Source organism: Gorilla gorilla, chromosome X, assembly GCF_029281585.2.
Source record: "Gorilla gorilla gorilla isolate KB3781 chromosome X, NHGRI_mGorGor1-v2.1_pri, whole genome shotgun sequence".
NCBI lineage: Eukaryota > Metazoa > Chordata > Mammalia > Primates > Hominidae > Gorilla > Gorilla gorilla.
Genome location: NC_073247.2, coordinates 166,696,592 through 166,722,932, shown reverse-complemented (window position 1 = coordinate 166,722,932; position 26,341 = coordinate 166,696,592). Strand labels below are relative to the sequence as shown.

The following is a 26,341-nucleotide window of genomic DNA, read 5'->3' as shown; positions in this document are numbered from 1 at the left end:
AAAATAGAATAAATTAATGAAGAGAAATGCAGAATTTTTTAAAAAGGCTAAGAAACTGAGTTGTAAATAATGCTGCTATGAACATGGGTGCACAACTATCTCTTAGAGACCCTGCTTCCTTTTTTTTTGTTTTTGAGACGGAGTCTCACTCTGGCGCCATCTCGGCTCACTGCAAGCTCCGCCTCCCGGGTTCACGCCTTTCTCCTGCCTCAGCCTCCCCAGTAGCTGGGACCACAGGCGTCTGCCACCACGCCCAGCTAATTTTTTGTAGTTTTGGTAGAGATGGGGTTTCACCGTGTTAACCAGGATGGAGAGACCCTGCTTTCAATTCATTTGGGTATATACCAAAAAGTGGAACTGCTGAATCATATGGTAATAATATTCTTGATTTGAGAAACTACCATACCATTTTCCACAGTGGGTGTACCATTTTACATTTCTACCAACAGTGTACAAGGGTTCCAATTTCTCCATGTCTTTGCCAACACTTGTTACTTTCTGGTTTTTTAAAACACCTTTTTGAGATACTGATTTCAATTTTATTGGATATACTCCTGGAAATAGGATTGCTGAATCATATGACAGTTCTATTTTTTGTTTTTTGAGGAATCTCTATACTGTTTTCCATCTTTGACTTTTTGATAATAGCCATCCTAACTCATTATGGTTTTGATTTGCATTTCTCGGATTAGTGATGTTGAGTACCTTTACATGTACTTATTGGCCATTTATATGTCTTCTTTGGAAAAATGTCTATTCAGGATCTTTGCCCATTTATAAATTATATTATTTGGGTTTTTCGCTATTGAGCTATATGAGTTCTTTATATATTTTGGATATCAGCCCCTTTATCAGATATATGGGTTGCAAATATTTTTCTCCCCTTCTGTAGGTTGCCTTCTCATTTTGTTCAGTTTCTTTTGCTGTGCAGACGTTTTAGTTTGATATAGTCCCACCCGTTTATTTTTTCCTTTGTTGCCTGTGCTTTTGGAGTCGTATTCATAAAATCTTTGCCAAGACCAATGTCAAGGAGTGTTTCCTCTGCTTTCCACTAGTAGTTTTACACTTTCAGGTCTTATGTTTAAGTCTTTAATTCATTTTAAGTTGATTTTTGTATATACGTGTGATAAGGATCCACTTTCATTCTTTCGCATGTGGGTATCTTGTTTCCCCAACATCATTTATTGAAGAGACTATCCTTTTCCCATTGAATATTCCTGACATCTTTGTTGACGGTTAGTTGACTGCATAAGCATGGGTTTATTTCTGGGCTCTCTATTGTCCTATTAGTCTATGTGTCTATTTTTATGCTAGTACCATATTGCATTGATTATTATAGCTTTATAATATACTGTGAAATCACATAGTGTGATTTCTCCAGCTTTGTTCTTCTTTCTCAAGATTGCTTTGGCTATTCAGGAACTTTTGTAGTTTCATATGAATTTTATGATTTTATTTCTATTTCTGTGAAAAATGTTATTGGAATTTTGATAGGGATTGCACTGGATCTGTAGATGACATTGGGTAGTAGTGTGTGGGAAGTAATGTCTCATTGTGGTTTTTATTTGCATTTCCCTAAAGACTAATGATTTGGGGCAATTTTTCACGTGTTTATTGACCACTTGTATATCTTCCTTGGAAAAATGTCCATTAAAATCCTTTTACACATTTTTTAAAATTTAGGTGAAATTCACATAACATAAAATTAACCATTTTAAAGTGAACAATTCAGCGGCATTTAGTACCTTCACAATATCGTACAACCACCACCTCTATCTGGTTCAAAAACATTTTCATCACTCCAAAATAAAATCCTGTACCTATTAAACAGTTACTCGACATTCTTCCTTCCCACCAGCCCAGGATAACACCAATCTGCTTTCTGTCTCTATGGATTTAGCTATTCTGGATACTTCCTATAAGTGAAATCATACAATATGTGACTTTTTGTGTGGCTTCTTTCACTTATGTTTTCAAATTCTTTCAGATTGTAGCATGCTTCTATACTTTGTTTCTTTTTTATGAATAATATTTGATCGAATGGATATACAGTCATGCATTACTTATTGATGGAGATGCGTCCTGAGAAATGCATCGTTAGGCAACTTCATTGTCATTAAAACATCATATACAGTGTACTTATACCAAACGAGATGGTACAGCCTACTACATGCCCAGGCTATATGGTATAGCCTATTGCTCCCATGCTATAAACCTGTACAGCATGTTATCATATGGAATACCATAGGCAGCTGTAACACAATGACAACTATTTGTGTATCTAAACACAGAAAAGGTACAGTAGAAATACAGAATAAAAGACCAAAAAAAAGTACACCTGTATAGGGCACTTACCATGAATGGAGTTTGCAGGACCGGAAGTTGCTCTGGGTGAGCAATTGAGTGAGTGGTGAGGGAATGTTAAGGCCTAAGATATTACTGTACACTACTGGAAACTTTATAACACTGAACACTTAGGCTACACTATATTAAAAATTGTTTCTTTCTTGGCTGGGCACGGTGGCTCATGCCTATAATCCCAGCACTTTGGGAGGCCGAGGTGGATGAATCACCTTAGGTCAGGAGTTCAAGACCAGCGTGGCCAACATGGTGAAATTCCATCTCTACTAAAAATACAAAAATTAGCCAGGCATGGTGGTGCACGCCTGTAATCCCAGCTACTCAGGAGGCTGAGGCAGGAGAATCGCTTGAACCCGGGAGGTGGAGGTTGCAGTGTGCCTAGATCCTGCCGTTGTACTCCAGTCTGGGTGACAAGAACAAAACTCCATCCAAAAAATAAATAAATAAAAATAAAAACAAATTTTTTTCTTTCTTCAATAATTAACCTTAGCTTACTGTAACTCTTTTACTTTATAAACTTGTTAATATTTTGAATCTGATAACACTTAGCTTAAAACACACTGTACAGCTATACAAAAATATTCTCATTCTTTATATTCTTATTCTATAAGAATCAACATTACACTCAAAGAAAATGACCATTGGAGCACTGTGGAATTCATATTTTCAGATTAGGGATGCTCAACCAGTAAGTATAATGCAAATATTCTAAAATCTTAAAAAATCTAAAATCTGAAAGTATTTCATATAAAGGATACTCAATCTGTATTTGCTTTAAAGTCTTTATCACACAATTCCTACATGGGTGTCAGCTCAGTGTTGGCATCTGTTAATGTCCTTTTCTATGCAAGTTGAAATGTTCTCAGCTCTTCACATACCAAGTAATTCTGAATTGGATTCCCAGTATTTGGAATATTATGTTGACACACTGGGTCTTGTTTATATTCTATGGAGAATGTTGTTACTTTTGTAACAATCCACCTAGTTAGGTTCAGGTTCAATTTTCCGCAGCCTTCTGTAGGCAGCGGTTCTAATTTTTCAGAGCCTTTGTAGTGTTCTTTGGATCATACCTGCATGTGCACCACCTAGTGGTCAGTATAGGATCTATGCGGTGGTCTATTGGTTAATTCTGTTCTAAATTATGCTAATTAGGATCAGATCCACGCATACATTGCTCAAGTATTAGCCCAGAAATTTATAAGCAACTTTATGAAGTTGCTTTATCATGTTCCTCCCTTTATGTGATTTCTTGGACCCCTTTTGTTCCTCCTACCAGCAATGAGACTCTAGCTACTCTCTTGTGTTCCTTCATGATTTGGCCTGCGTATACACCAAATGTTTAATAACCAAGCTTTCATTCTTTTATCAAAATAATAATAATAATAATAATCATTATCATTTGCAGTAACAGCAGCATCAAGAATTCTTCTAATTAATAGTTAATAATGATAACAATAATAATGATAAACTGTCTGGGAGGAAGTATGACAGCAATGGCTAAGACTGGTGTCCCAGAGCAAGATATCTCAGGTCTAGAACAGAGTGATACCTGAACAAAAGAGCTGGCTCCCAACCTATTCACCGTAAAGTGAAGCCTCATGTTGACAAGCCAAGGCCACAAATAATGAGCTACCACTTCACTTTTTGTTGCTTTATTCTTAAAAAGGGATAGACAAGGAAGATTTTAAAAATTAAACAAAAAGAAAATTATCAGAGGAAACAGGTAACTGTAAAAAACAGAAGGCAATCTAACATTTTCAATATCATATCAATAAAATAAAAAAGGATACTGTGAAATGGGAGTAACCAGCAAATGTAGAAAAGACTCTTGAAAATTAAAAATATAAAATTGCCAAAATAAAAGAGTTGGAAGATAAAATTTTAAAAAGCCAAAACTAGAACAAAATAAAAGAGACAGAAAATATGAGTAAAAAGAAAGAGTCATTAGGTCAATTTAGGACCTTTAACTTGTGACTGATAGGAGTTCTAGAAAAAGAAAGGGAAAAAAACAGGGAGGAATTATCAAAGAATAGAGAAAAGGATATGATATCTCTGTCCTATTAACTTAGGGGGGAAAGGAAGGAGAGAGCTGTGAGAGAGGAAGCATCACCAGTGTTCTCCTTAATTTATCCAATAGAATCCTGTCTCATGGACTTGAAGTGAGTGATGCATCTCCTTCTGCTAGGACTTCAAGTCCATGAGACAGGATTCTATTGGATAAATTAAGGAGAACACTGACCATGAGAACAAGGACTCCTACACTGACTACCATAACCAGCATGAGACTAGAAAGCCTCCTTTCCTTACAGTGTAGATTTATTTAAGTCATCTTCCCAATACTTCTGATGCCATCTTAGAGTGAACATGGGGAGTAACGGAAGTAATTGAAGGAATGAGAAGTCATTCCCCAAAGACCAATATAAACTAGAAGAAACTGTTTAAATTATGGAATTGGACGGAGTTACAAATAAGATTTCCTCTCTCCAGGAACTAGGTAGGTTGTGGATTGTTTTATCTGGGAATACAAAACAAACAAACAAAAAACAACAGAGAATTGCCCAGAGCTGAAAGACAAGCACTTTCTGATTGAAGTGTACAGCAGTTTGAATAAAATATCCACATTCTAACTATATCATAGTTAGAAAATCATAGAAAATTTCACATCAAGAATAAAGAGAGATACCTAAAAGCTGTCAGAGAGGGGAAAAAAATGCCCTACAAAGGCTTATCATCAGTAACATTGGATGTTTAAAAACAATGAAACGATGCCTTCAAAGTTATGAGGGGGAAAATTTCCACTTTGAATTCTTTATCTAGTAAGGTTATTAATTAAGAATAAAAACATTTCAGACAAGCAGAACTCAGAAAGTTTAGCTCAAATACACACCATTCTTAGGAAGTTACTAGAGAGTCTTTTCCAGCAAAATGACACAGTGAACCAAGAAAGATAACATAAAATCCAGGTGACAATGGATCCAACCCAGGAGAATAATGAAGGAAAGTCCCAGAATGTCAGCTGTGCAGTAGGCCTAGAGAAGATACCAGATCAGGGTAAGAGGATACTGGGTTTCAAGGGAGCAATCCTAGGAAAAGCAAGGATTCCAAATATTTTAATATTACTTCTGAGGATGTAGAGCTCTGGGAGATGATAAAGGCAGAAAAATAAGGGGAAAAAGCCACTCAAAACCCCATGTAAAAAACAAAAAGCTATGTAAGAAAGGAAGTGGAATCATAGTACACTACACTGTTTGGTTGTACAGAGAATAATCTTTACATAATAATAACAATATAAACACTTTATTTTCTACTCTCAGAATCAACCATAGACAAAGCACAGAAAATGCAATTATGGTTACAACACAGAACATAGATGCTTACAACTGTGAAAATATAAATGCTTAGGGTAAAACTACAAGTAACAGCAGGGAGCCAAAAAATATTGTCTACTGTCAATTGTTAATAGAATAAATAAGCAAACTTTAAGATTAGAAAAGTAACCAACAGAACGAAAAATAGTAACATAACTACATTGAGGAGAATGGAGATGGGGTAGTATAAGTGAGCTAAATCCTCATTTGTGAGAGCAATATAACACAATAATAAATAAGAATAAAAAATATCCAAAATTGGTAAATCAAGAAAGAACATCATAAGTATATTATTTAGAGATATCAAAGTAACAGAAGAACTAAAAGGAAAATAAGGAGAAAGAAGTGGTTCCATTTGAGGAGTGAAACTATTTATTATAAGCCCTTCTGAACCACTCAATATTTTCATGCATATGCATGCGTTAGTGTGGTGAAAATTTTAAAAATTAATTTTTCTTGACTAGGTATTTATCTATTTCCCTTCTACATCTTTACACAAATCGTAGCTTACTGTTCTTCTACCCTGCATTTCCATTTAACAAAATATCTTGGAGATATTTGTGTATTACTACCAAGCTTCCTTGCTTTTTTTTTTTTAACGGCTGCATTTTATTCCATTATATGAATGTATTATAATTTATTTAATCAGTTCTGTACTGATGAGCATCTGTTTCCCAATTCTTTGACATTTCAAACAATGCTATAATAATAAATTGATAAATATGACAAGAAAAAAGGAAATACAGTATTTGCTTCTATCTCCCAATTAGACAATGAATGAACATGGCATATAGTAGGTACTCAATTAAGATTTGCTAGTGGCCGGGTGCAGTGGCTGACACCTGTAATCCCAGTGTTTTAGGAGGCCGAGGCAGGCGGATCACCTGAGGTCAGGAGTTTGAGACCATCCTGGCCAACATGGTGAAACCCCATCTCTATTAAAAATACAAAAATTAGCTGCGCGTGGTGGTACATGCCTGTAGTCCCAGCTATTCAGGAGGCTGAGGCAGGAGAAATGCATGAACCCAGGAGGTGGAGGTTACATTGAGCCAAGATTACACCACTGCACTCCAGCCTGGGTGACACAGTGAGACTCTGTCTCAAAAAAAAAAAAAAAAGATTTGCTAATTTAGATTGAATTGGATTTCAATAAGGAAATGGATCTATGCAAACATTTAAATCAAGTTTATGACACAGCAAAGACAAGAATCTATACAAATCTAGTACTCTGCATGTTCAGTCTTTGATTTATGATTTACCAGAGAAAGGAAAAATAGCAGCTCAGTTAGGATAAGTGTACAAAAGGAAATGTCAGGCAGGACTGTGGTGATGTAATTACAGTGAAGAGACTGCTCATATGACCCTAGCTTCCTAGGTCCCCAGTATCCAAGCTGCTAAAGAGATTCTAACTCATCGTAGAGCTGTAAATGAGTATAAATAAAAATGCAGTGTCTTAGTGTCTTACCAGTGAAAGGAATAAAATGAAACAAAACAATAAATTCTCTGAATTGGAGATTAGCCCTCTAATACACACATAAGTCTCTCTCATACTTACTCTGAACTCTTTTGGGCCTGTATGGATTGGAAGCAAGTGTAGAGTACCCGGCCAGTCTATCAAAAGAAAAAAGAAAGAAAGAAATATCACACAAAGAAAGATTAATATTGAGAAAGACCCCAAAGGTCCCTCTAGAAGCAGAAGGTTAAAAGAGATACCAAAGATGGAATATGCCATAAATTAATTTCTATAAAAAGGATCATATGCTCAGTCAACATAAGATGGTCACAAGCACACATCTGCTCATGTAACAGCAGGGAATTGTTAACAAACACAAGAACCAGGAACCTAAGAACCTGAACATTCAAACTGCCATCCTGAAAGCCGACAAACTTATTCAACAACTACTTATGATGACAATAAATAAATAAACGCATGATGACAAGGTTGAAAGCATTTCAAATGATGTATAAAGTTCAAGGTACTGAACTTTAGTGTTTCTGGAAAACTGATTTTATGGAAAATATTCATTATTAACACAGATTCTGAGAATATAACTAATGCACTAAATAAGACACTATTGGTATTCTTAGCAGAATTCATACCTACAATGTTAAGTAGTAATTTTCTTTTTGTTTGAACTGACACATATTATAACCTCTTGACATGAACATAAAATTCAAACAGAATCCAAATAAAGAATGGCAAGACTGGCCACTGATCAAACTGTTTAACCTCTCTGAGCTTCAGTTTGTTCATTCATAAAATGGGAATAATACTCCTTCTGGGTTTTTGTCAGGGTTACAGCATATTTACGTAAAGCACCTAATAAGTACATGCCATACAATAGGTGATAAATGGTAGTTGTTACTATTAGTAGCCATCAAACTATATTCAGCATCCAACCACTTCTCATTATCTTCACTCTTACCTCCATGACCAAACCTCCATCATCTCTTGTCTAGATTACAGCAATATCTTCCTAACAGGTTTCACTGATGCCACGGATTCCACCCACACCCTCTGCCCACTGTTCAGTCTACACAGAAGCCAGAGAGATCCCATTAAAACCTGAAGTCATCCTCCAGTGACTTCCCAACTCAGAGTCAAATCCAAGGCCTTACAAGATCTGGACCTTGTTTAGGACAACTAAATGAGTTATCATTCAAACTGGGACACTTCCAAGAGGGAAGGACACTAGGATAATAGGGTAAAACTGGGACTGACAGAGGCAAACTGGCATGTATGGTCATGGTCTTCCTCACTCTGCTGCAGCCACACCAACTTCCTTGATGTTTCCTGAACATGCCACACTCACCTTAGGGTCTTTGCACTGGCTATTTCCTCTGCCTGGAACGTTCTTTCCCCAAGAAATCCACAAGACTTGTTCCCTCACCTTCTTCAGGTCCTGACTCAATGACCCTTTTCCTTGAAACCTTTCCTGGCCATCCTATTAAAATTGCAAAGAGATTTTTCTCTACTCTGTGCGTACACACACACACAGACCCTACACACACACACACACACACACACACACACACATGCACACACAATACCTTTGTGTTCTTATCTTCTATGAAACAGGAAAAAATAAGTCCTACAAAGCCTTGATCCATCATCTGGTACATGGCTTGTGTGCGAACATCTGAAAATAAATGAAAATTTAAAAATCTTCTGTCAATAAGCTGTGTCTCACAGCCTATTGATTTAAAGATTGACTTAAAGATTTAAAGATAACAGCAACATATAATCTTCCTAGGATTCAGATTGTACAGGCAAAACAGGAATATATTCTAAGGACAATGTCAAAGTAAAAATGTTTTGCTAGGTTAGGGTAATACTATCGAAAGTCTGCCATTAAATAATAAAACTTATTAATAACTCTAGCCTGCCTAGCCCAAGAGTAGCTCTGCTATGGAATGTGGTATAGAAAGAGAAATTAAAAAGGAGAGAAAGTATTTCCTAGAAAAAGCCTTTTGATGGACAGCTTCTAGGAAAGTGAACATATTTATTAGGCTTGCTACTAAAGAATAGAAGTGTGGAACAATTACAGAGGAAAATCTTACAGGAAGCCATTGCATGGAAGTGGTTGTGATATAAATTCAACATTCCAGAGAGTAGAAACCCCTCCTATATGGTTACTTGATTTTTTTCTTAATTCTGCTTGATATGGTTACTGAACTTTTGAAAAGAGATAATAAACAGGCACCAAATAACAACATTAGAAAGGATTAAAATATTAAATGCCAAAAACGGCCAGGCGTGGTGGCTCATGCCTGTAATCCTAGCACTTTGGGAGGCTGAGGCAGGCGGATCACCTCAGGTCGGGAGTTTGAGACCAGCCTGACCAACAAGGAGAAACCCCTTCTCTACTAAAAATTCAAAATTAGCTGGGTGTGGTGGTGGATGCCTGTAATCCCAGCTACTTGGGAGGCTGAGGCAGGAGAATCGCTTGAATCTGGGAGGTGGAGGTTGCAGTGAGCCGAGATCGTGCCATTGCACTCCAGCCTGGGCAACGAGAGCGAAACTCCGTCTCAAAAAAAAAAAAAAAAAAGCCAAAAACTAAACAGAGGCTAAATTTAGTCTTCAGACCATTGTTTATAAAGGATACAAAAGATCAGGTGTCACAATGAAACACTGCAGATTACAGTTTTGCCCAATGGCTTACATTCACTTATTTTGGCAATCTGTTCTTCAACATTCTTTGTGTGTATACCTTTTTGATCTGGATTTTGACTTCTCCCCAATGTCCTCCTAAGTAAAGACTGAGACCAAACAGTACCCAGCAATGAGTACAAAGGAAATTGGCTGAAAATATTGCTAAAAGAACACAGCATTGTAAAACGGTCTATAGCAGTACAGAGAATTAAAGTAAATTGCTAAAAGTAAAATTCTTGGTACTGTTAAGCCTATTTCCTTATCAGTTAAATGAGAATAAACATCATCCCTTCTCTCATAGGGTTTTTGTAATTTTTAAATTGCAAAATTTTTAACACACATCAAAGGTACTTCATAAGCATTACTTCCATTCAATTTTATCTACAACCAGTGGTAACAACTACTGTCCCCATCATGTTACCCAAACTGCTTTTTCTCAAGGTCACCAATGATTTATTCTTGGTCTTCAATTTACCTGATCTCAGCTGATCACTCCCTTCTTGAAACACTGTCTTCACTTTGCCTCACGTTCCCACTCTTCCTACTCGTCTCTAACTTCCTGTCTCTGTTGCTGGATCCTTCTCATCTTCCCACTCTCCAAATATTGGTGTGGCCCAGGATCAGTGTTCAGTCCTTTTATCTCTCTACCCTTACCCTTTGGGGGTTTTATCTAGTTTTGTGGCTTCAAATCTACACCAGCCACTCCCAACTCCTGCCCAAGAAACTCTAGTCCCAGAACAGGAGAACCATAGATCTAAGTTGTCGTCTGACAGTTCAACTTGGTTGTCTTAAAACAATGCTACTGAGATTATGTCTCACGTAAGCTCAGTACCTCCACCCTGGCGCCTGCCAAAGCGAGCCGACCCTGCCCGTCCACTGGCTACCAAGAGTCCCCGACCTTGGGCCCCCAGAGGCTCAGACTGGCCTCGGTCACCCCTCCGGGGGAGTCCCTCGTACCCCCATCTTCCCCCATGGGAAGGCGTATTCTTCTCGCCGGCGAAGCTTCTCTGGGTAGGATCGTTCTGGCACCCCGTCCTAATGGATGTACCCCCTCTGAGCATTGTCTACCCCTTGGGAGACCACCTGAGCGCTGAGGGACCCACTCCAGCCACCGTTGCCCGCGAGGAGCTGTCATCCTATGGACACTTATTCTCACCTCAGCAGCCTCGGACCCTGCACCACTCGCCCTTGCCCCTCAGCATCCACTCAGAAATTCTCTCAGGCATTCTGCTTCCGTCCAAACACAACGCTATCTACCTCTGCTGGCCACCTCTCAGCCTTTCCTTCTGAGTGAAAAGCCCATTGGTGCCCTCAGAACAGCCAAAGACTTACTTCAGAAGCCTCCAACAGAGGTATGAGATGCTTTAATGACATCGGAGCATTAGCCTGGCCATCTTTGGGATATAATGGATAAGAACGGCTGCTGCTTGCTGTATGTTTTTGACGATCAGCTATATAAAGTGGAGTGAACCTTCAGAGCCGATTATTTGGCCAACACTAGGGTAATTCGAGAACAGGGATGGGGGTGCTTTGCACGAGGCTGCGTGGTTTGAATAGGCGACTGCCCAGTCCTGCTTTGAGGAAGCTGAGAGATTGGGAACGCCTTTACTCTGGATTTTACAAGAGCTTTAATCCAGTTCTTACAAAAGGATCCACCAGATGGCGCTGTGAGCAGGGGCTTCTGGTTTCCTAAAGAAAGGGCCGGCCAGGCGCGGTCACTCACGCCTGTAATCCCAGCACTTTGGGAGGCCACGGCGGGCAGACCTGAGGTCATGAGTTTGAGACCAGCCTGGCCAATGTGGTGAAACTCCCTCTCTACTCAAAATGCAAAAAAAAAAATTAGCCAGGCGTGGTGGTGCGCGCCTGTAATCCCAGCTACTCGGGAAGCTAAGACAGGAGAATCGCTTGAGCCCAGGAGACGGCGGTTGCAGTTACCTGAGAGGGCGCGCCATCGCACTCCAGCCTGGGCAAGGAAGGGACGGAGGGACGGAGAGAGGAAGCGAGGGCAGGCGGGCAGGTGGGGTTCTCTACAAGACTGGGTGCACAATGTGGACATTGCATGCATGTTGCTGTGAAAAGCCACTCTGGACACTGTGCTTTCTCTCGGACATGCCTTCTGACCAGATATGGCCTCCTTAAAGGATGCAGATGCCACTGTGATCAGCATGAAGTTTCCCAATGGGGCGGCTGTTAGCTTGGACGTCAGCCAGCACTGGACAGACAGCTGTGACCACAGACGGGACGTTCATGATTTCCAAGGTGTGTTGCAGATGAATAATCAGAATCCCTTGGGCATGACCAGGCAGGGTACGTCCTATCACTCTGCTCCCAGACCCAGGCTGGCCGCTACCAAAACTCATATCGAGAGCACTTCAGACATCTTGTCTGAAGAACCCTTAAAGGGAAAGAACCTCCTGAAATCACCAAAGAGCAGTTCCTCGGAGTCATTCAGGTAGCTGTCATGGCAAAGCAGTCCTGGGGGAACCAGGCAGCCATGGACCTACCCAGCAAATTGGTAAAGATCTCCGTGGTCAAGACAGAAACTCTGTAAACCGCCCCAAGGCTCAAGCCAAGACCCTGCTTGAGATCCAATCGCCTGTTTCACTTCTCTCTGTTACTGAGAGAGGGAGATGGAACTTTCTGGTGACATTATCCTCACCGGAAATTAAGAAAGGAAAGCAACAGGAAACCATGTATGTTTCATTACTGGTGTAACCAAACTCTTCAGGATGTGACTTCAGAGCCAGGGATAAAAAGTTGGAGGTCGCTTATCTGTTTTCTGTTGCACTCAGGCCTGGTACACGAGAGATGCTCTTTTGGTCAGTTTCCTCTGGTTGGGTCTTTCAGGAAGAAAGCAGGTTAGGGATTGGACCACATAAACTGACCTGGAAACCAGCAGTTTCAGCTTTTCTGTAGGGCAAGTACGGCAGAGAGCTGGTTAAGCTGTTAGACTGAATGTCACATGCACTGGGCCCCTTTGTGGGCAATTACACAGGTATTTAAGAAACAGTTTTCTTGAAGAATCTGTGATTTTGTGCACAGTGATATTACACAGCACCATTCCTAAGAAATATGATGAAATAACCATATGTAGTATTAAAAGCCCATTTTATTATTCTTCCCTGAAATAGACATTCTCTTTTAATGTCAGTGGAGGAATGAACTGAAACTGTTTTCCCCCCAAGGGGACATGGAAACATTTGAGAAATAGGCCTTCTCATTTCCTTTTAGGAGCTACGTGGTGAAAATGTTCCTGTGAAGTGGCAGACCTGCTCTGAATCCAGCCTGTCTTTCCAAAATTACATGTGGAGGCCATTGGAAATGTTCTTATAGATCCGAAAATAATTGACTATTTCTCATATCCTACTTTTTAAAAAAAATTTTAAGAGACGAGGTCTTGCTTTGTCACTCAGGCTGGCGCACAGTGGTGCAGTCACGGCCCACTGCCACCTCCAACTCCTGAGCTCAAGGGTTCCTCCCACCTTAGCCTCCTGAGTAGCTGGAAATACATGCATGCATCACCACACCTGGCTAATTAAAAAAAAAAATTAAGAGACAGAGGCTCGCCATCTTGCCCAGGATGGACTTGAACTCCCAGGCTGAAGCAATCATCCCACCTCAGCCTCCCAAAGTGCTGCAATTACAGGCAGGAGCCACTACACCTGGCCTATCCTACTTTAAAAAAACTTTTTGGGGCTGGGCACGGTGGCTCAGGCCTGTAATCCCAGCACTTTGGAGGGCTAAGGCGGGTGGATCACGAGGTCAGGAGATCAAGACCATACTGGCTAACACAGTGAAACCCCATCTCTACTAAAAATGCAAAAAAATTAGCCGGGTGTGGTGGCGGATGCCTGTAGTCCCAGCTACTCGGGAGGCTGAGGCAGGAGAATGGCGCGAACCTGGGAGGCGGAGCTTGCAGTGAGCTGAGATCGTACCACTGCACTCCAACCTGGGCGACAGAGCCAGACTCTGTCTCAAAAAAAAAAAAAAAAAAAAACTTTTTAAACAAAGATATTAGAACTCACCGTAGTGCTAGAAAAAAAAATTGAGCAGATCTTAAAATGAGGAACATAACTACAGGTACATGTCTCCTTGGATAAGCATTTACAAGTAAAATAAAATGAATATAAGAATAACTTCTACAAACAGTACCAAGTCTTGGGAGATTTATGAAATAGTCTGCAGCATTTAAATCACTTATTTTTCTTTTGCAAATGTGTACCATATAGGTAAAATTCAGGTACGTTAAGTGTGTGTATGATGTAACTGAACTATATCTCTTTCCCCATCACCAAACCTATGTTTCCTCCTCCACTTCCTACTTCCATGAATAGGATTCCCACTTGTTCAATCAAAGTGAGATGCTGTAGAAATCCTAGGCTCTAGACTCATATAAACTCAATTCAGATACTGGGTCTGCTGCTTACTAGCCATCTGGTTTTGGACTGGGTATTTCAGCTCTGACCCTCAGCTTAGTTTCTTCCCCCAAAAGCCACACACTCCTCGTGATTAGCTGGGAAGTATTTCAATAAGTAGAGAGTACCTGACAGTGTCAATGTTTTATAAGATGGGATTTTAAAATGGTCACTAGATTTTCAACATGGATACCATTGATGACTCTAGCAAGATCCACTTTAATCGAAGCCAAACTAGAGTGTTTTTGTTGTTTTCCTCAATGTGAAGTATGAACATATTTGATATTCTTGAAATTCTTCTGTAAGAGTAAAATTCTTTTAAGATGAAATTTTAAAGTCTTTGTGTGTGTGCTTGTCCTACCTCACCCTTGCTTTTGTTCACTGTCCCCTCCACCCTCCACTGCCAACCTCAACCGAAGGCCAACTCACTTTATGTTCTTTTGAAGGAATGAATAAATTTTGAAAGTGGGTTATCAAGTTCTTCTATCTCAACTAGTTTCCATTCCTTACATGTAAAACTTTATCCTGTGTACATGTATGTTGCTACGGTAGGGCACATAATTCAGCCTCATTAGAGTTTCCTTAGTTACTACGCCTTTTGTTATAGAATGAATTACCTATCTTCTCTCACTTACCCTTTAGCTGATGATGGCTGCTCTTTATTTTCCCCATACAGCTTAACCTAGTTTGTTAGTTTTTGTTCAAGTCTTCAGGTTTGCCGCTTGTCTTTAATAACATCTTATTCTTCCTTTTTCCTAATCCCAAGGCTTTTATTTTTATAGATGCTTCCCCTGTTTATATTTACAAGTACAAATGTTCTATATGGACTACATCTCATTTCTTCTTTATCATGTTACTCATTGTTTTCCCTTTAGTACTCTGTTTTCCCCCCAACAAAATCATTAAGGTCCAGGACAGCAGGAGCCATGACCTTATTATTCCATACAGGTATCCAGTAAATTTCCTGAAGAATCGTTTTATGGAATGATCCCTTTAAATTATGTTCAAAACAGTGTTACCTAGCCCACTGGAACTTAACCTAATTGCACTAATTACCTTATCATAAAAAGCACTGAAATGGTCACGTCACTCTCCCTCACCAACTAAAATTATACCTTTCCTTTAACAGAAAAAAAGATTTCACTTTCTCACTTGTCATTCTTTACCACAGCTTGGAATTCTTTTCCTGTTAAAGGTAGTTAGTTTTTATTCATTGCTCACTTTTTCTGAGGTTTGCAATGCAATACAGTGCCTCTGTTAGACTCAATTCTTTTTTTCCCATTTATTTACTTTCTTAAATACTAGTTTTAATTGACAAATCATAATTGCATACATTTATAAGGTACTACTTCTTAAAAGGCTGTTTGGAGATGAGTGTGAATGCCAGCTCAGTTGGGCAATTATTTTTCTTTAGTTGTACCCATAGTTTCATTACTGTACTTTTTTTTTTTGAGACAGAATCTCGCTCTGTCACCCTGGCTAGAGTGCAGTGGTACAATCTCAGCTCACTGCAACCTCCATCTCCCAGGTTCAAGTGAATTCTCCTGCCTTAGCCTCCCCAGTAACTTGGATTACAGGCACCCGCCACCATGCCTGTCTAATTTTTACATTTTTAATAGAAACAGGGTTTCACCTTGTTGGCCAGGCGGGTCTCCAACTCCTGACCTCAAGTGATCTGCCTACCTCATCCTGCCAAAGTGCTGGGATTACAGGCGTGAGCCACTATGCCCGGCCTGTAAATATTTTTGAGATCTCAGGTGAGAGACCTGATGTGTCCTCATTGTTAATCCTTTGAATATTGTCTGCCCTTCAATATAGATATTTCATATACTCTCTCCATGTCCTTGAGAGTTTTACAAATAAATGCTTTGGTGTCTTTCTTTTGTTGTTCATTTTATAGGTGAACAGCTACCATGGTAAGTGTGGGACAAGGTGTCGTATACATGATTTTCATATACTACTCTTAACAACTCTGAGACTATGTTCTTTTCTGACAGAGAGGAAACTAGAGAGACACAGACAAGTTAAAATATTTTCTCAACTAGTAAGTGACTGAAACAAGATGCTAACACAGACCTAGTCTCCAACTAAATCAAAGCTGGTATTCCCAACCCTCATGCTATGGTAACTCTCTAAACTTTCTTTACACATATCCCTTATTGCATATTCTAATTCTTGTTCAGGTAGGATATCTATACTCTGGACTCCAAATCTATTTTGTCTTGAATTATTTGCACATGGCTTCTTAATCATTTCATAATTTAGAGTTGATTTTTTTCAGTTACTTTCTGCAGTATCCCTTTTTTTTTTTTCTGACTGCTATAAAGATTGAAATGTTCCCACTACTGTTACTGCTGCATTACAAACTCCTACCTGGGTTCTTGTTTAATGGCTCAGATCTTCTCCCCTGAGAGAATTCAATTATTCTCTGAACTCTGAAACTTTCTGGGTGCTCTGCTTCAGATACTTATAAGGTATTTTTCCTTAAATTCGTAGGGAATTTCTTTTTACCACCAAATTTTATGTATTTATTTCCCATTGTAACTTATTACTATAGTGAAAATAATTGTTCAGTAATATATGTGTCAAACTTTTCTTCATTAGTGGCTGATGGCACTACCATGGGAAAAATTTTAGGCCAATCTGATTTCAGTGTTGACAATGACAGGAAAACAAATCAGCCACTGAATTTTTTCAGTGACATTAAGGCTTTACAGGAATATATTAATAGTTATAAAAACAACTTTATTGGGACATCAGTGAGCCAATTAAAGAATCTGAATAAGGTCTGTAATTTAAATAATACTATTATATGAATGGTAATTTCCCAATTTTTATAAATGTACCATGGTTATGTAAGAGAATTTCTTTGTGTTTAGGAAATTCATAGTGAAGAGTAGGGGTAAAAGGTACCATGTCTGCAACTTAATCTAATACTTCAGGAAAAAATTATCTTCAGACACACACACGTATATACATATACGTATAAGAGAATGATACAGCAAATGTTGCCAAATGTTAAAATTTGGCAAATCTGGGAGAAGGTAGATCTGTCATCTCCCTTATTCTAAATCAGTATTTAACTAGGGGCGTTTAACAATATCCCCACCTAACACCTACTCCCAGAGGTTGTTACAGTAGGTTTGAGTTAGGGTCTAGGAAAGATTAATTTGGGGCAGGCACATTTTATGAAAGCTTTCTCAGGTGATTCTGAGAAACATCCTCACCCACCCAAGACTGAGAACTAATACTGTATTTCTTAGGACCACTCGTGTTTCATTAAAGTCTGGGACTGTACCACTGATGACTTTTAGCCATTCGTATCACAGTGTAGATGAATATAGAACTTGCTATCAACTCAAACCCATATGACTAGTAGTAGCACAGTGGGAAGAGCAGACTTGGGAGTCAGACCTGGGTTCTAACCTCAGCTCTGCAACTTACTTAATTCATGTGAGTCTTTGTTTACCCTTCTGTACAATGGGGGTAAGATCTCTAACTCACAGGTTGCCACAAGGATTAGAGAAGAAAACATCTGTAAACCATTAGCACATAGTTAAGTGCTCGTGAATATTAGTTCACTCTCCCCAAGTTATTCTCCTTCTTTCTAGAGACGCAGATATGGACAAAAAAACCCACCATGATTCTCAAAAAGGGGTAAAGGTAGAAAGAAAGCAATTTAGTTACATTACACTGATTAGAAGGGTAAAGATGTATATTGAGAGCCCCAATGGACTATACGTAAACAGCAACTGTAAAAATCAATTTTGCAAATTTTACCCTTTAATATCTTTAAGCCTGCAGAATGGGAGTGTCCTGGACAGTAATGATATTCAGCAATCAGCAATTTTCAGTTAACAGTTTAATTTTTTTATATCAACTGACAGACTTATTAAAAACAATCAATATGACATAAATCATTACTTTTAATACATAATAAAATAAATCAAAATAATGACATCTGCTAAAGGACAGTCAAATTTTGGTTTAAAATAACCATACCCTATGTAATGGAAAAGGAAACATGATATTAATTTCTGAAAACAATAAACATTGCAACCCCATGATACTTACCAACATGTGAAGGCCAAACAGTTATATGAGGATGGGAATGATACCAGCCCACAACTCTCATGGGGCGGCCTGTCAGTTCAGCCAACCTGTGTGTCTGTCAAGGTACTTTAAAAATGTGGGAACAAAATTTATGATGCTAATAAGGGCTCAGAAAGCACCCTGAAGTTTAAAATAAGCTTATTACAATTTAATGGCAACAAAAGAATGAAATAAGATTAATGCTGAGTTTCCCATAATGCCCATTTAAAGCCAAAATTTCTAAACTAGAATCCACATGGTTTCCAATGCCGTATATACTTACATCCTCAAATTTAATTTAGCTGATGTTTCATCACTCGAATCCTTACCACTGTGCTATCTGAAAAGCTTTTCTAAATCTTCAGAAGTTGTCACTTTCAAGACTGCTGCTGTTATCCTGTAAAATGCTGATTAGTTTTCCTGCAAATTATTTATATTAAAATATAATAATCCTTTTTATACAACTAAGTCTGAGAAACAATATTTCTAAGATATATTTTCAAGTTTTCAAATGCCAAGAGAAACTACTTAACTTCTCTTAGCCCATTTCTTCAGCTGCAGACTGAGGCAGGGGAATAATGTTTCAGAGCAGTGAAGAGTAAGTGCAATAATCCATACACGGTGTTTAGCATAGTGCCTGGCAAACACCTAGTAAGTGCTTAACAAATAGTAATTGCAGCTGAAGTTTGCAGGGCAGAGGACCAGAGAGGAGAGCTGCAGAGAGACAGCCTGCATATCTGCAATTGAGGGTCCCACTTGAGCATTCAGCAGATCACTGATGAGCAGAAGCATGTGAGGAAACTACGAGAGGCCAGGGAAAGGATCCCTGAAGAAAACAAAAGTGGGATGGGGATCAGCTTCATATTCACTTACGAGGCGCCGGCCAGGACACTCGGAATCATACTGAAACAAATCACAGGAAACAAATGCCCCATTTGATCATTTTGGGGTTATATTTAACATGAAACACTGCATTCAGTTCCCAGCATTGCATTTTTTGAGAGGAAGTCACAAAAGAGAATCTCTCAAGAGGATAGAGACCAAGATAGTAAATGGCCTAGAAATTAAATGATACTAGGAAAACTGGAAGGAGGGGCAGGGAGGAATGGAAAGAAGACTAGGGAGTAAGATGGAGGGGACTCCACACAGAGTTCATTGTCGCAGTGTTTGACCCTGAGATCTTTTGGCATTTAGGAGCAGGAATGTCAGAAAATTTCTAATTCTTCCAATAAAAGCCACTCAAAAGGAGAAATAGAGAGAAATTCTAATAACCAAACAATTGGATCTAAGGGAAGAAAATTTGTGAAACCACCTAAAGCAGGATGACTGCAGCAAGCAGCAATGCGGCCCAGGAACCCCAGAGCACATAAAAGCTTCTATTGACCAGTAAGGATATCTCTGCCTCTGTTGAAGCTGCAGACAGCTGCTCTGGAGAAATTTCTACTCGGTCCTTCCTCTTATCAGAACGTCGTAAGATGATGACAGAATGAATGTGAACAATTCTGACGGCATCAACCTAAAGGAAAATCCACAGAAATGGTTACTTACAGCTCTCTCCAATAACACATCCCCCTTCAACTATAGAATTGCATTTTATTATAATATCAGATAAAATATTCCATTTTAGAAAACTGACACTTTTCTCACGAATAATGAAATGTTTCAAATAAAAGACACCCAACCTCAATATATACATTTCAGACACAAAAATATAAAATATATATGCTAATATTTAAATCAAGGAAGGACTTTTAGGATGATCAACTAGTAATTATTTGACTTACAACTATGTACAAAACACTGTATTGCACAAAGGAATATAAATCAGAGCGCTGACAAAGGGTTCAATGTGCTAACGACATGGTTGAGTGGCAAGTTGTCATTCATGAAACTCCACTAAGATAATGTAGTAAGTCAATGCCATAGGAGCTGATATGGCTGGGCTCTGTGTCCCCACCCAAATTTCATCTCAAATTGTAAACCCCACGTATCAGGAGAGACACCTGGTGAAAGGTGATTGGATTGTAGGGGTGGATTTCCCCTACGCTGTTCTCATAATAGTGTGAGAGTGAGTTCTCAGGAGATCTGATGGTTTAAAAGTGTGGCACTTCCCCCCTCACTCTCTCTCTCTCTCCTACCACCATGTAAGATATGCCTTGCTTCCCCTTCACCTTCCACCATGATCATAAGTTTCCTGAAGCCTCCCCAGCCATGTGGAACTGTGAGTCAATTAAACTTCTTTTCTTTATAAATTACCCAGTCTCAGGGAGTTTTTTTTTTGTTGTTGTTTTGTTTTTTTTTTTTTTTTGACACAGTCTCACTCTGTCGCCCAGGCTGGAGTGCAGTAGTGCAATCTCAGCTCACTGCAACGTCTACCTCCTGGGTTCAAGCGATTCTCCCACCTCAGCCTCCTCAACAGCTGGATTACAGGCACACGCCACCATGCCCGGCTTTTTGTATTTTTTGGTAGCCATATTGGCTAGGCTGGTCTCAAACTCCTGACTTCAGGCCTGCCTCGACCTCCCGAAGTGCTGGGATTACAGGCATAACCCACCGCACCCAGCCTCAGAGAGTTCTTTACAGTGTGATAACAGACTAATACAGGAGCTCAGAGGAAAGAACTCACTTATATTAGAAAAGTAATCTTTTACATAAGCAGAATATGAATCTAAAAAAGAAAAAAATCTTCATAGAAAAGGCAGACAAGTGTATCCGTTCCTTGATTACTGTGGGAAGTGGGGGGAACAGATTTTCTACAGGTGCCGAATGGAAGTAGTAAAGTGTGAAAGAGGTGTCTGGGAGACAACTTACCCAACCGATTTAGATACAGAGCTTGAGGTGAAATGGCAGATGGCAAAGCTAAGAAAGTTGGAGTGAGAATGTACAAGACCTCAAATGCCAAGCCATAATTTGCAGCATGAACTCGAAGGAAAAAAAATTATTTCAGATAAACTGTACATGAAGTAACAATGAAGTACTGGGCTAAGCAGATGGCAGAGATGGAAGAAACAGATTTGAGACCCATTAAAAAGAATGAATCTACAAGATTTGGTAGCTTATGGACCATGGGTGATGGTGGACAGGAAACGGTCAAAGAGGACTCTAAAGTTTCAAGGTTGAAACTAGGTAGAACGTGTGAGGCAGATCTAAGTTTAGAAAGGGTCAGGAAGGAAAGAAGATGAGCTTGTTTTCAGATGAGATAATCTGGGATGAGAGATATACAATATGGCAATTTTTAGCAGGCAAGTGGGATTATAGCTTAGACTCAAATAGAATCAATGCAGGAATCAATAAAGCATTTATGAGTGGACAAAAAAGGTGTGGAGAAAGGGAGCAGAGGTCTTGGCCTGAATCAAGGGGAGTGGCCACATTTAGTGTGGGGAAGAACAAGAAGGGCCAGGGAGGAAGACAAAGAAGGCAAAACCAGAACAATGAAATGGTACAAGAGTTTCAGGGGAAAGAGTGGGCTTAGCATTATCAGATGTTGAAGGGACAAGGGTGAAATCTGAGAGAAGGCTTTTGAAATAAGCTATAGATTTTCACTGTGCAACAGGTCTGATTTCAGATATGCAGCAAGTATGAAATACACATGGAATTCAAAGACAACACAAAAGAGAAAAAAGGAATGTAAAATATCTCAACATTTCTTAATATTCACTACATATTAAAATAATAATCCTTCAGATACTTAGGTTAACTAAAATACACCCTTCAAATTAATTTCATTTATTCCTTTTTACTGTGATTACTAAAAAATTTAAAATTATGTATATGGATCACATTCGTGGCTCACATGATATTTCTTTTTTTGTGGTTTATTTTTGTTTTGTTTTTCAACTGAATACTCCACTTAAAAAGATTATCACACTGGATTTTTTAAAAAGTATTTACCACTAATAAGAGACACAAGAGACACATTTTAAATATTAGTACACAGAAAGGCTAAAAATAAAAGGATAAAAAATACACTATGCAACACTAAAAAGGCAGCTTAACTAATAAAGTTTAATATCTAATTTAGACAGTACAAACTGACATAAAACTCAAGACGAGGGCATGAAATCTTGAATAATAAAATTACATTATTAAGATTGGAATGTATCTTAGTAACTGATGCCCAGGGTGAATTGTTTCTTTCTCTCTTTCTTGCTTTAGTCAGAGATTTCAGTGCCTAAGAGGAATGAGTAATATTTAATGCATAGACAGAGGAGGAAGAGGAGTCCACAAAGGATTGTGGGAAGGGGGAAACAGGAATAAAGGCAATACAACAAAACCAACAAAAACTCATGAGAGTTTAGAGATTCAAGGAGAAAGATTAAGATAAGCACCAGGAAATAATCCACCGAAGGTAGAATTAGAAACCAGACCTCAGTGGGTTTGACTGGGGAAGGTGAAGGAGTAGTAATTGTAGCCCATTCTTTTAAGAAGTCTGGCTATTAAAGGAAGGATATAAGAGTACTGACTACAGGAAGATACGGGATTAAGAAGTAGCTTTCCTTTCTGAAAATGAGAGTAATTTAAGCATATGTTTATCCTAAAAGAACCAGGTGACAGGGAGAAGACCCAGAAAAGAGACAGAACATTTGATAAACAAGGTCTCTGAAGAAGCTGCAGCTTTGGATAGGAAGAGGACTTATTTCTTTGATATGGGAAGAGATGCAAAGTGATTAAGGTGGAGAAGTTTGTAACTAGTAGTAATAAGTAGATGAAGCTGTGGCCTGATAACTTGGTGGGAGGAGGGGAAGTAATTCATTTTTATTGTATTTTACAAAAGCATCGGTCTGTGACAGACTGGGGGAAACGTTAACTGGTCCAATACCACGATTAGGTGAGAAGCATTACACTAGACCATCAAGGCTAGAGCATGCCAGAAAAGATGGTGTAGGAGTGCAGACAGGAAAAAAGTCAAGGCAGACTAAGAACTATGATGCTATGGTTAGTTTGCCTGTTTAAGAAGAGAGGGTTGCATGAGTAGATGTTGGAATTCGAGATAAAGAGGTAATAGTGATGTGAAAGTATCAAGGATGCCAAAGTATCAAGGAAAGTGGGAGAAGGGCCAGAAAACAGGCAGTGACAGCAAGGAGAGCAGCAAGAGGGTGGTACTGACAGTGACTATTAATCTTGATCAAGTAGAGACAATTTGCTACAAAGAACAGAAAATTAGGTCCCATTCCTAGTGAGTAGATTCTTCATCTGATTTTACTAGAAAGAATATCTCATCCAGCCAGAAACCGCATACTCTGGCTGAGATCACTGGATTACAGAAAACTTTCCCCAACTGCAAGTTTCCATCATGCAAAATTCTAGCACACATACCTTTTCAGCAACTGTGCGCATTTCAGTTCCAGTATATGCAAATTTGGAGTCACTCCTACTGGGAATAAATTAGAAAAAAAAAGGAAGTGGGGTTTGGAATATAAAAAGGAATTAAAGCAAAATAACAGGATTAACTGTTTTTGCAATGAAATCTTAGCAGAGACCAAAGAAGAGGAGGGAAACTGAATTGAGGCTAGAGCTGCACTCTCTATATCTGTTAGAAGCAATCTGGGACACATGCACAAGTGGCTGAGTGTATAAAGTTATAATGGACAAAGCTAAATTCCTGGAATCCTGGGAATTAAGGAGGTGGGCTTGAGAAGTACACTATGGTATGATTTGAAGTTTAAATTAAAATGTTACCGAAAGGTTTCACCACGTCAAGTATTGAAGCTACTGGGGATCTCTGAGATCACTGAGGTCCATCAGGAGGAAAGGCAATGTCACTGTCAATTTACGTGAAGGAATGGATCAATGGGGAAATGCCTCTAAACGTATATGCTCTCTGTCACTAAGAAAATTACTGATATCTCACTGGCATTTAAGGGGAGACAGAACATGAAATACAGTGAGCAAGGCCAGGTGTGGTGGCTCACGCCTGAAATCCCAGCACTTTGGGAGGTCGAGGTGGGCAGACTGCTTGAGCCAGGAGTTCGAGACCAGCCTGGCCAACATGGTGAAACCCCGTCTGTACAAAAAAAAAAAAATAGCCGGCTGTGGTGGCGGGCACCTGTAATCTCAGCTATTCGGGAGTCTGAAGCATGAGAATCGCTTGAACCTGGGAGGCGGAGGTTGCAGTGAGCAGAGATCGCGCCACTGCACTCCAGCCTGGGCGACAGAGTGAGGCTCTGTCTCACCCCTAAAACGCAACAATTATGATAATGCTTATTAAGATGTTTATCCCATATCTCAACTGAATAGGAGGTAAGGCAGAAACCAAAGTTCAAGGTTGTATCATTAAGGGAGCCCCGGAGTGATAATGGTAATTAATTTAAGACACGATCCGGACACAATACTGCCAAAGTCGCCATAATTTTAGGTTAACAATGACTTAGAGATTATAAGATATGAGTAAACAAATACAGTCTTACCTTGTATCATCGTTCAACTAGAGTGGGAAAAAGCAAAAAACATTGATCACATTACGTTTGTTTGACATATATGGATGCAGATTATATGACAATTAGGTCATGTGTTCACGCACATGGTATGAAAGACTGGAGAATTACTTTAGACTGTAAACAGCTAAACTGTATTTCCTCATCCTCTTTGGCCCCTCCTCAACACAATGCAGCGGAAACTTTTGCTTCCTTCAAGCCCCGCACCTTCTGTTAGGCTCTTCGATACCCTTCAAATGCTTTGGTTGATATCTCTGCTCCCTAGACAGAAGACTCGAGGCGAGGCAAGGGGCTCTAACTGTGGTCAGCTGCTGCGTCGTAATACCCGGACATCCTCATTATACTCCAGTGTCTTTCTGACCTGCCTTGCAGTTTTGGTCAACGGGGCGAAAAGCGCAGATCTAAAGAGAAGCCCCAGGCTACAGGAGAAAGGGCAAGGCTCCCGGGGCCTGTACAGACCGCCGGGGGCTCGCAGGAGACTAAACAAGTGTCAGGCGGCCAGAAGAAACGGGGATCCCCGCGACAGAGCTATGTAAAGGGTGTCCAAGGACCTAAATCGAGGATGCCTGTGGCCTCCGCAGCCCTGGGAGCTGTCGGCACCCACCCCGGGGACACACTGGGACTGCTCAGCTGGGTTCCATCCAGGCTAACAGACCTACTCACCTCCCCTATGCACAGCCCCATTACTTCCTCCTTCTCTGTGCTCAGAGCGTGGTTGAGACAAACGAGGAAAGCGTCAGACTCGAGATGAACCGCCTGCACCGCCTGCACCACCTGCACCGCCATCTTGGCCCGACCCTTCTCACGTCCGCCTCGGGCCCACTTGGTCCTGACCAACCGGGTGCTGCGGCGCAGCCTCCCCAGCGCCCAGCGCTGTGCGCTCCGCCCAGGCCTGGCCTTCGGCGCGCGGGTTCCTAGGGGGCGGGGCTTAGGGAGCGGGCGGGGCTGTGGGGGCGGGGCTGTGGGGGCGAGGAGGGGGCAGCGGGCGCGCGGCTGGCGCGCGGGGGCGGGCCTTGGGGCGCGGGGGCGGGGCCCGCCCAGCAGCACCTGGGAAACGCCCGCGCGGTTTGGGGCAGGCGTGGCCGTCGGGGCGGAGGGCGGTGGCCGGCCGCGGTCCGGGCGTCAGGCCGGGCGGCGGGGGCGGCAGGGAGGCGGCGCTCTGGGGCCGCAGGCGGACGTACTCTGTGAGCGGCGCCCGGGCGCCTGGGCAGGCGCCTCCCGAGTACCGGCGCCCATTTTGCCCGCCCGCTAAGGAGACCCGTGCGCGGCCTACACGCTTGGGGGACAGCCCTTTAAGACGACATCTCCGCGAACGCCGGCCTCTTGAGCCAGGGGGACGCTCTTTTGAAAGTCAGTCCCAAAACAGTTAAGGTTTTATTTTATTTTGTTTTATTTCCAAGTCACAGCCCCCGAATCTCGTACAACTCTCCCTGGACCACTTCCGGTTGCCGGCCCGCGCCTCATAACTTCGGTTCGAGTGACCTCGGCCCGGGATGCCCCTCGGCTCACCCCGGGCTC

The 26,341-nt window shown here is 40.5% G+C and overlaps 2 protein-coding genes across 6 annotated transcripts in view; one reads left to right on the top strand and one right to left on the bottom strand.

Moving 5' to 3' along the window:
- Positions 1–25,720, bottom strand: part of BRCC3 (BRCA1/BRCA2-containing complex subunit 3) — a 51,276-nt gene extending 25,556 nt beyond the window's left edge. The window contains exons 1-7 of one of the 5 annotated variants that reach the window (XM_019019298.4): positions 25,487–25,720; positions 24,797–24,813; positions 23,706–23,763; positions 19,786–19,905; positions 18,372–18,459; positions 8,781–8,869; positions 7,285–7,340 (exon numbers count right to left, since the gene is read on the bottom strand). In XM_019019298.4, the coding sequence (XP_018874843.1) occupies positions 7,285–7,340; positions 8,781–8,869; positions 18,372–18,459; positions 19,786–19,905; positions 23,706–23,763; positions 24,797–24,813; positions 25,487–25,609 (551 nt within the window). In that variant the 5' untranslated portion in view covers positions 25,610–25,720. The remainder of the gene's footprint in view (positions 1–7,284; positions 7,341–8,780; positions 8,870–18,371; positions 18,460–19,785; positions 19,906–23,705; positions 23,764–24,796; positions 24,814–25,486) is intronic. The other 4 variants (XM_004065160.5, XM_019019300.3, XM_004065161.5 and 1 more) reach the window with 4 other exon arrangements.
- The window catches only part of MTCP1 (mature T cell proliferation 1), an 82,470-nt gene that overhangs the window by 50,268 nt on the left and 5,861 nt on the right, over positions 1–26,341 (top strand). The gene's annotated exons all lie outside the window — the stretch shown is intronic.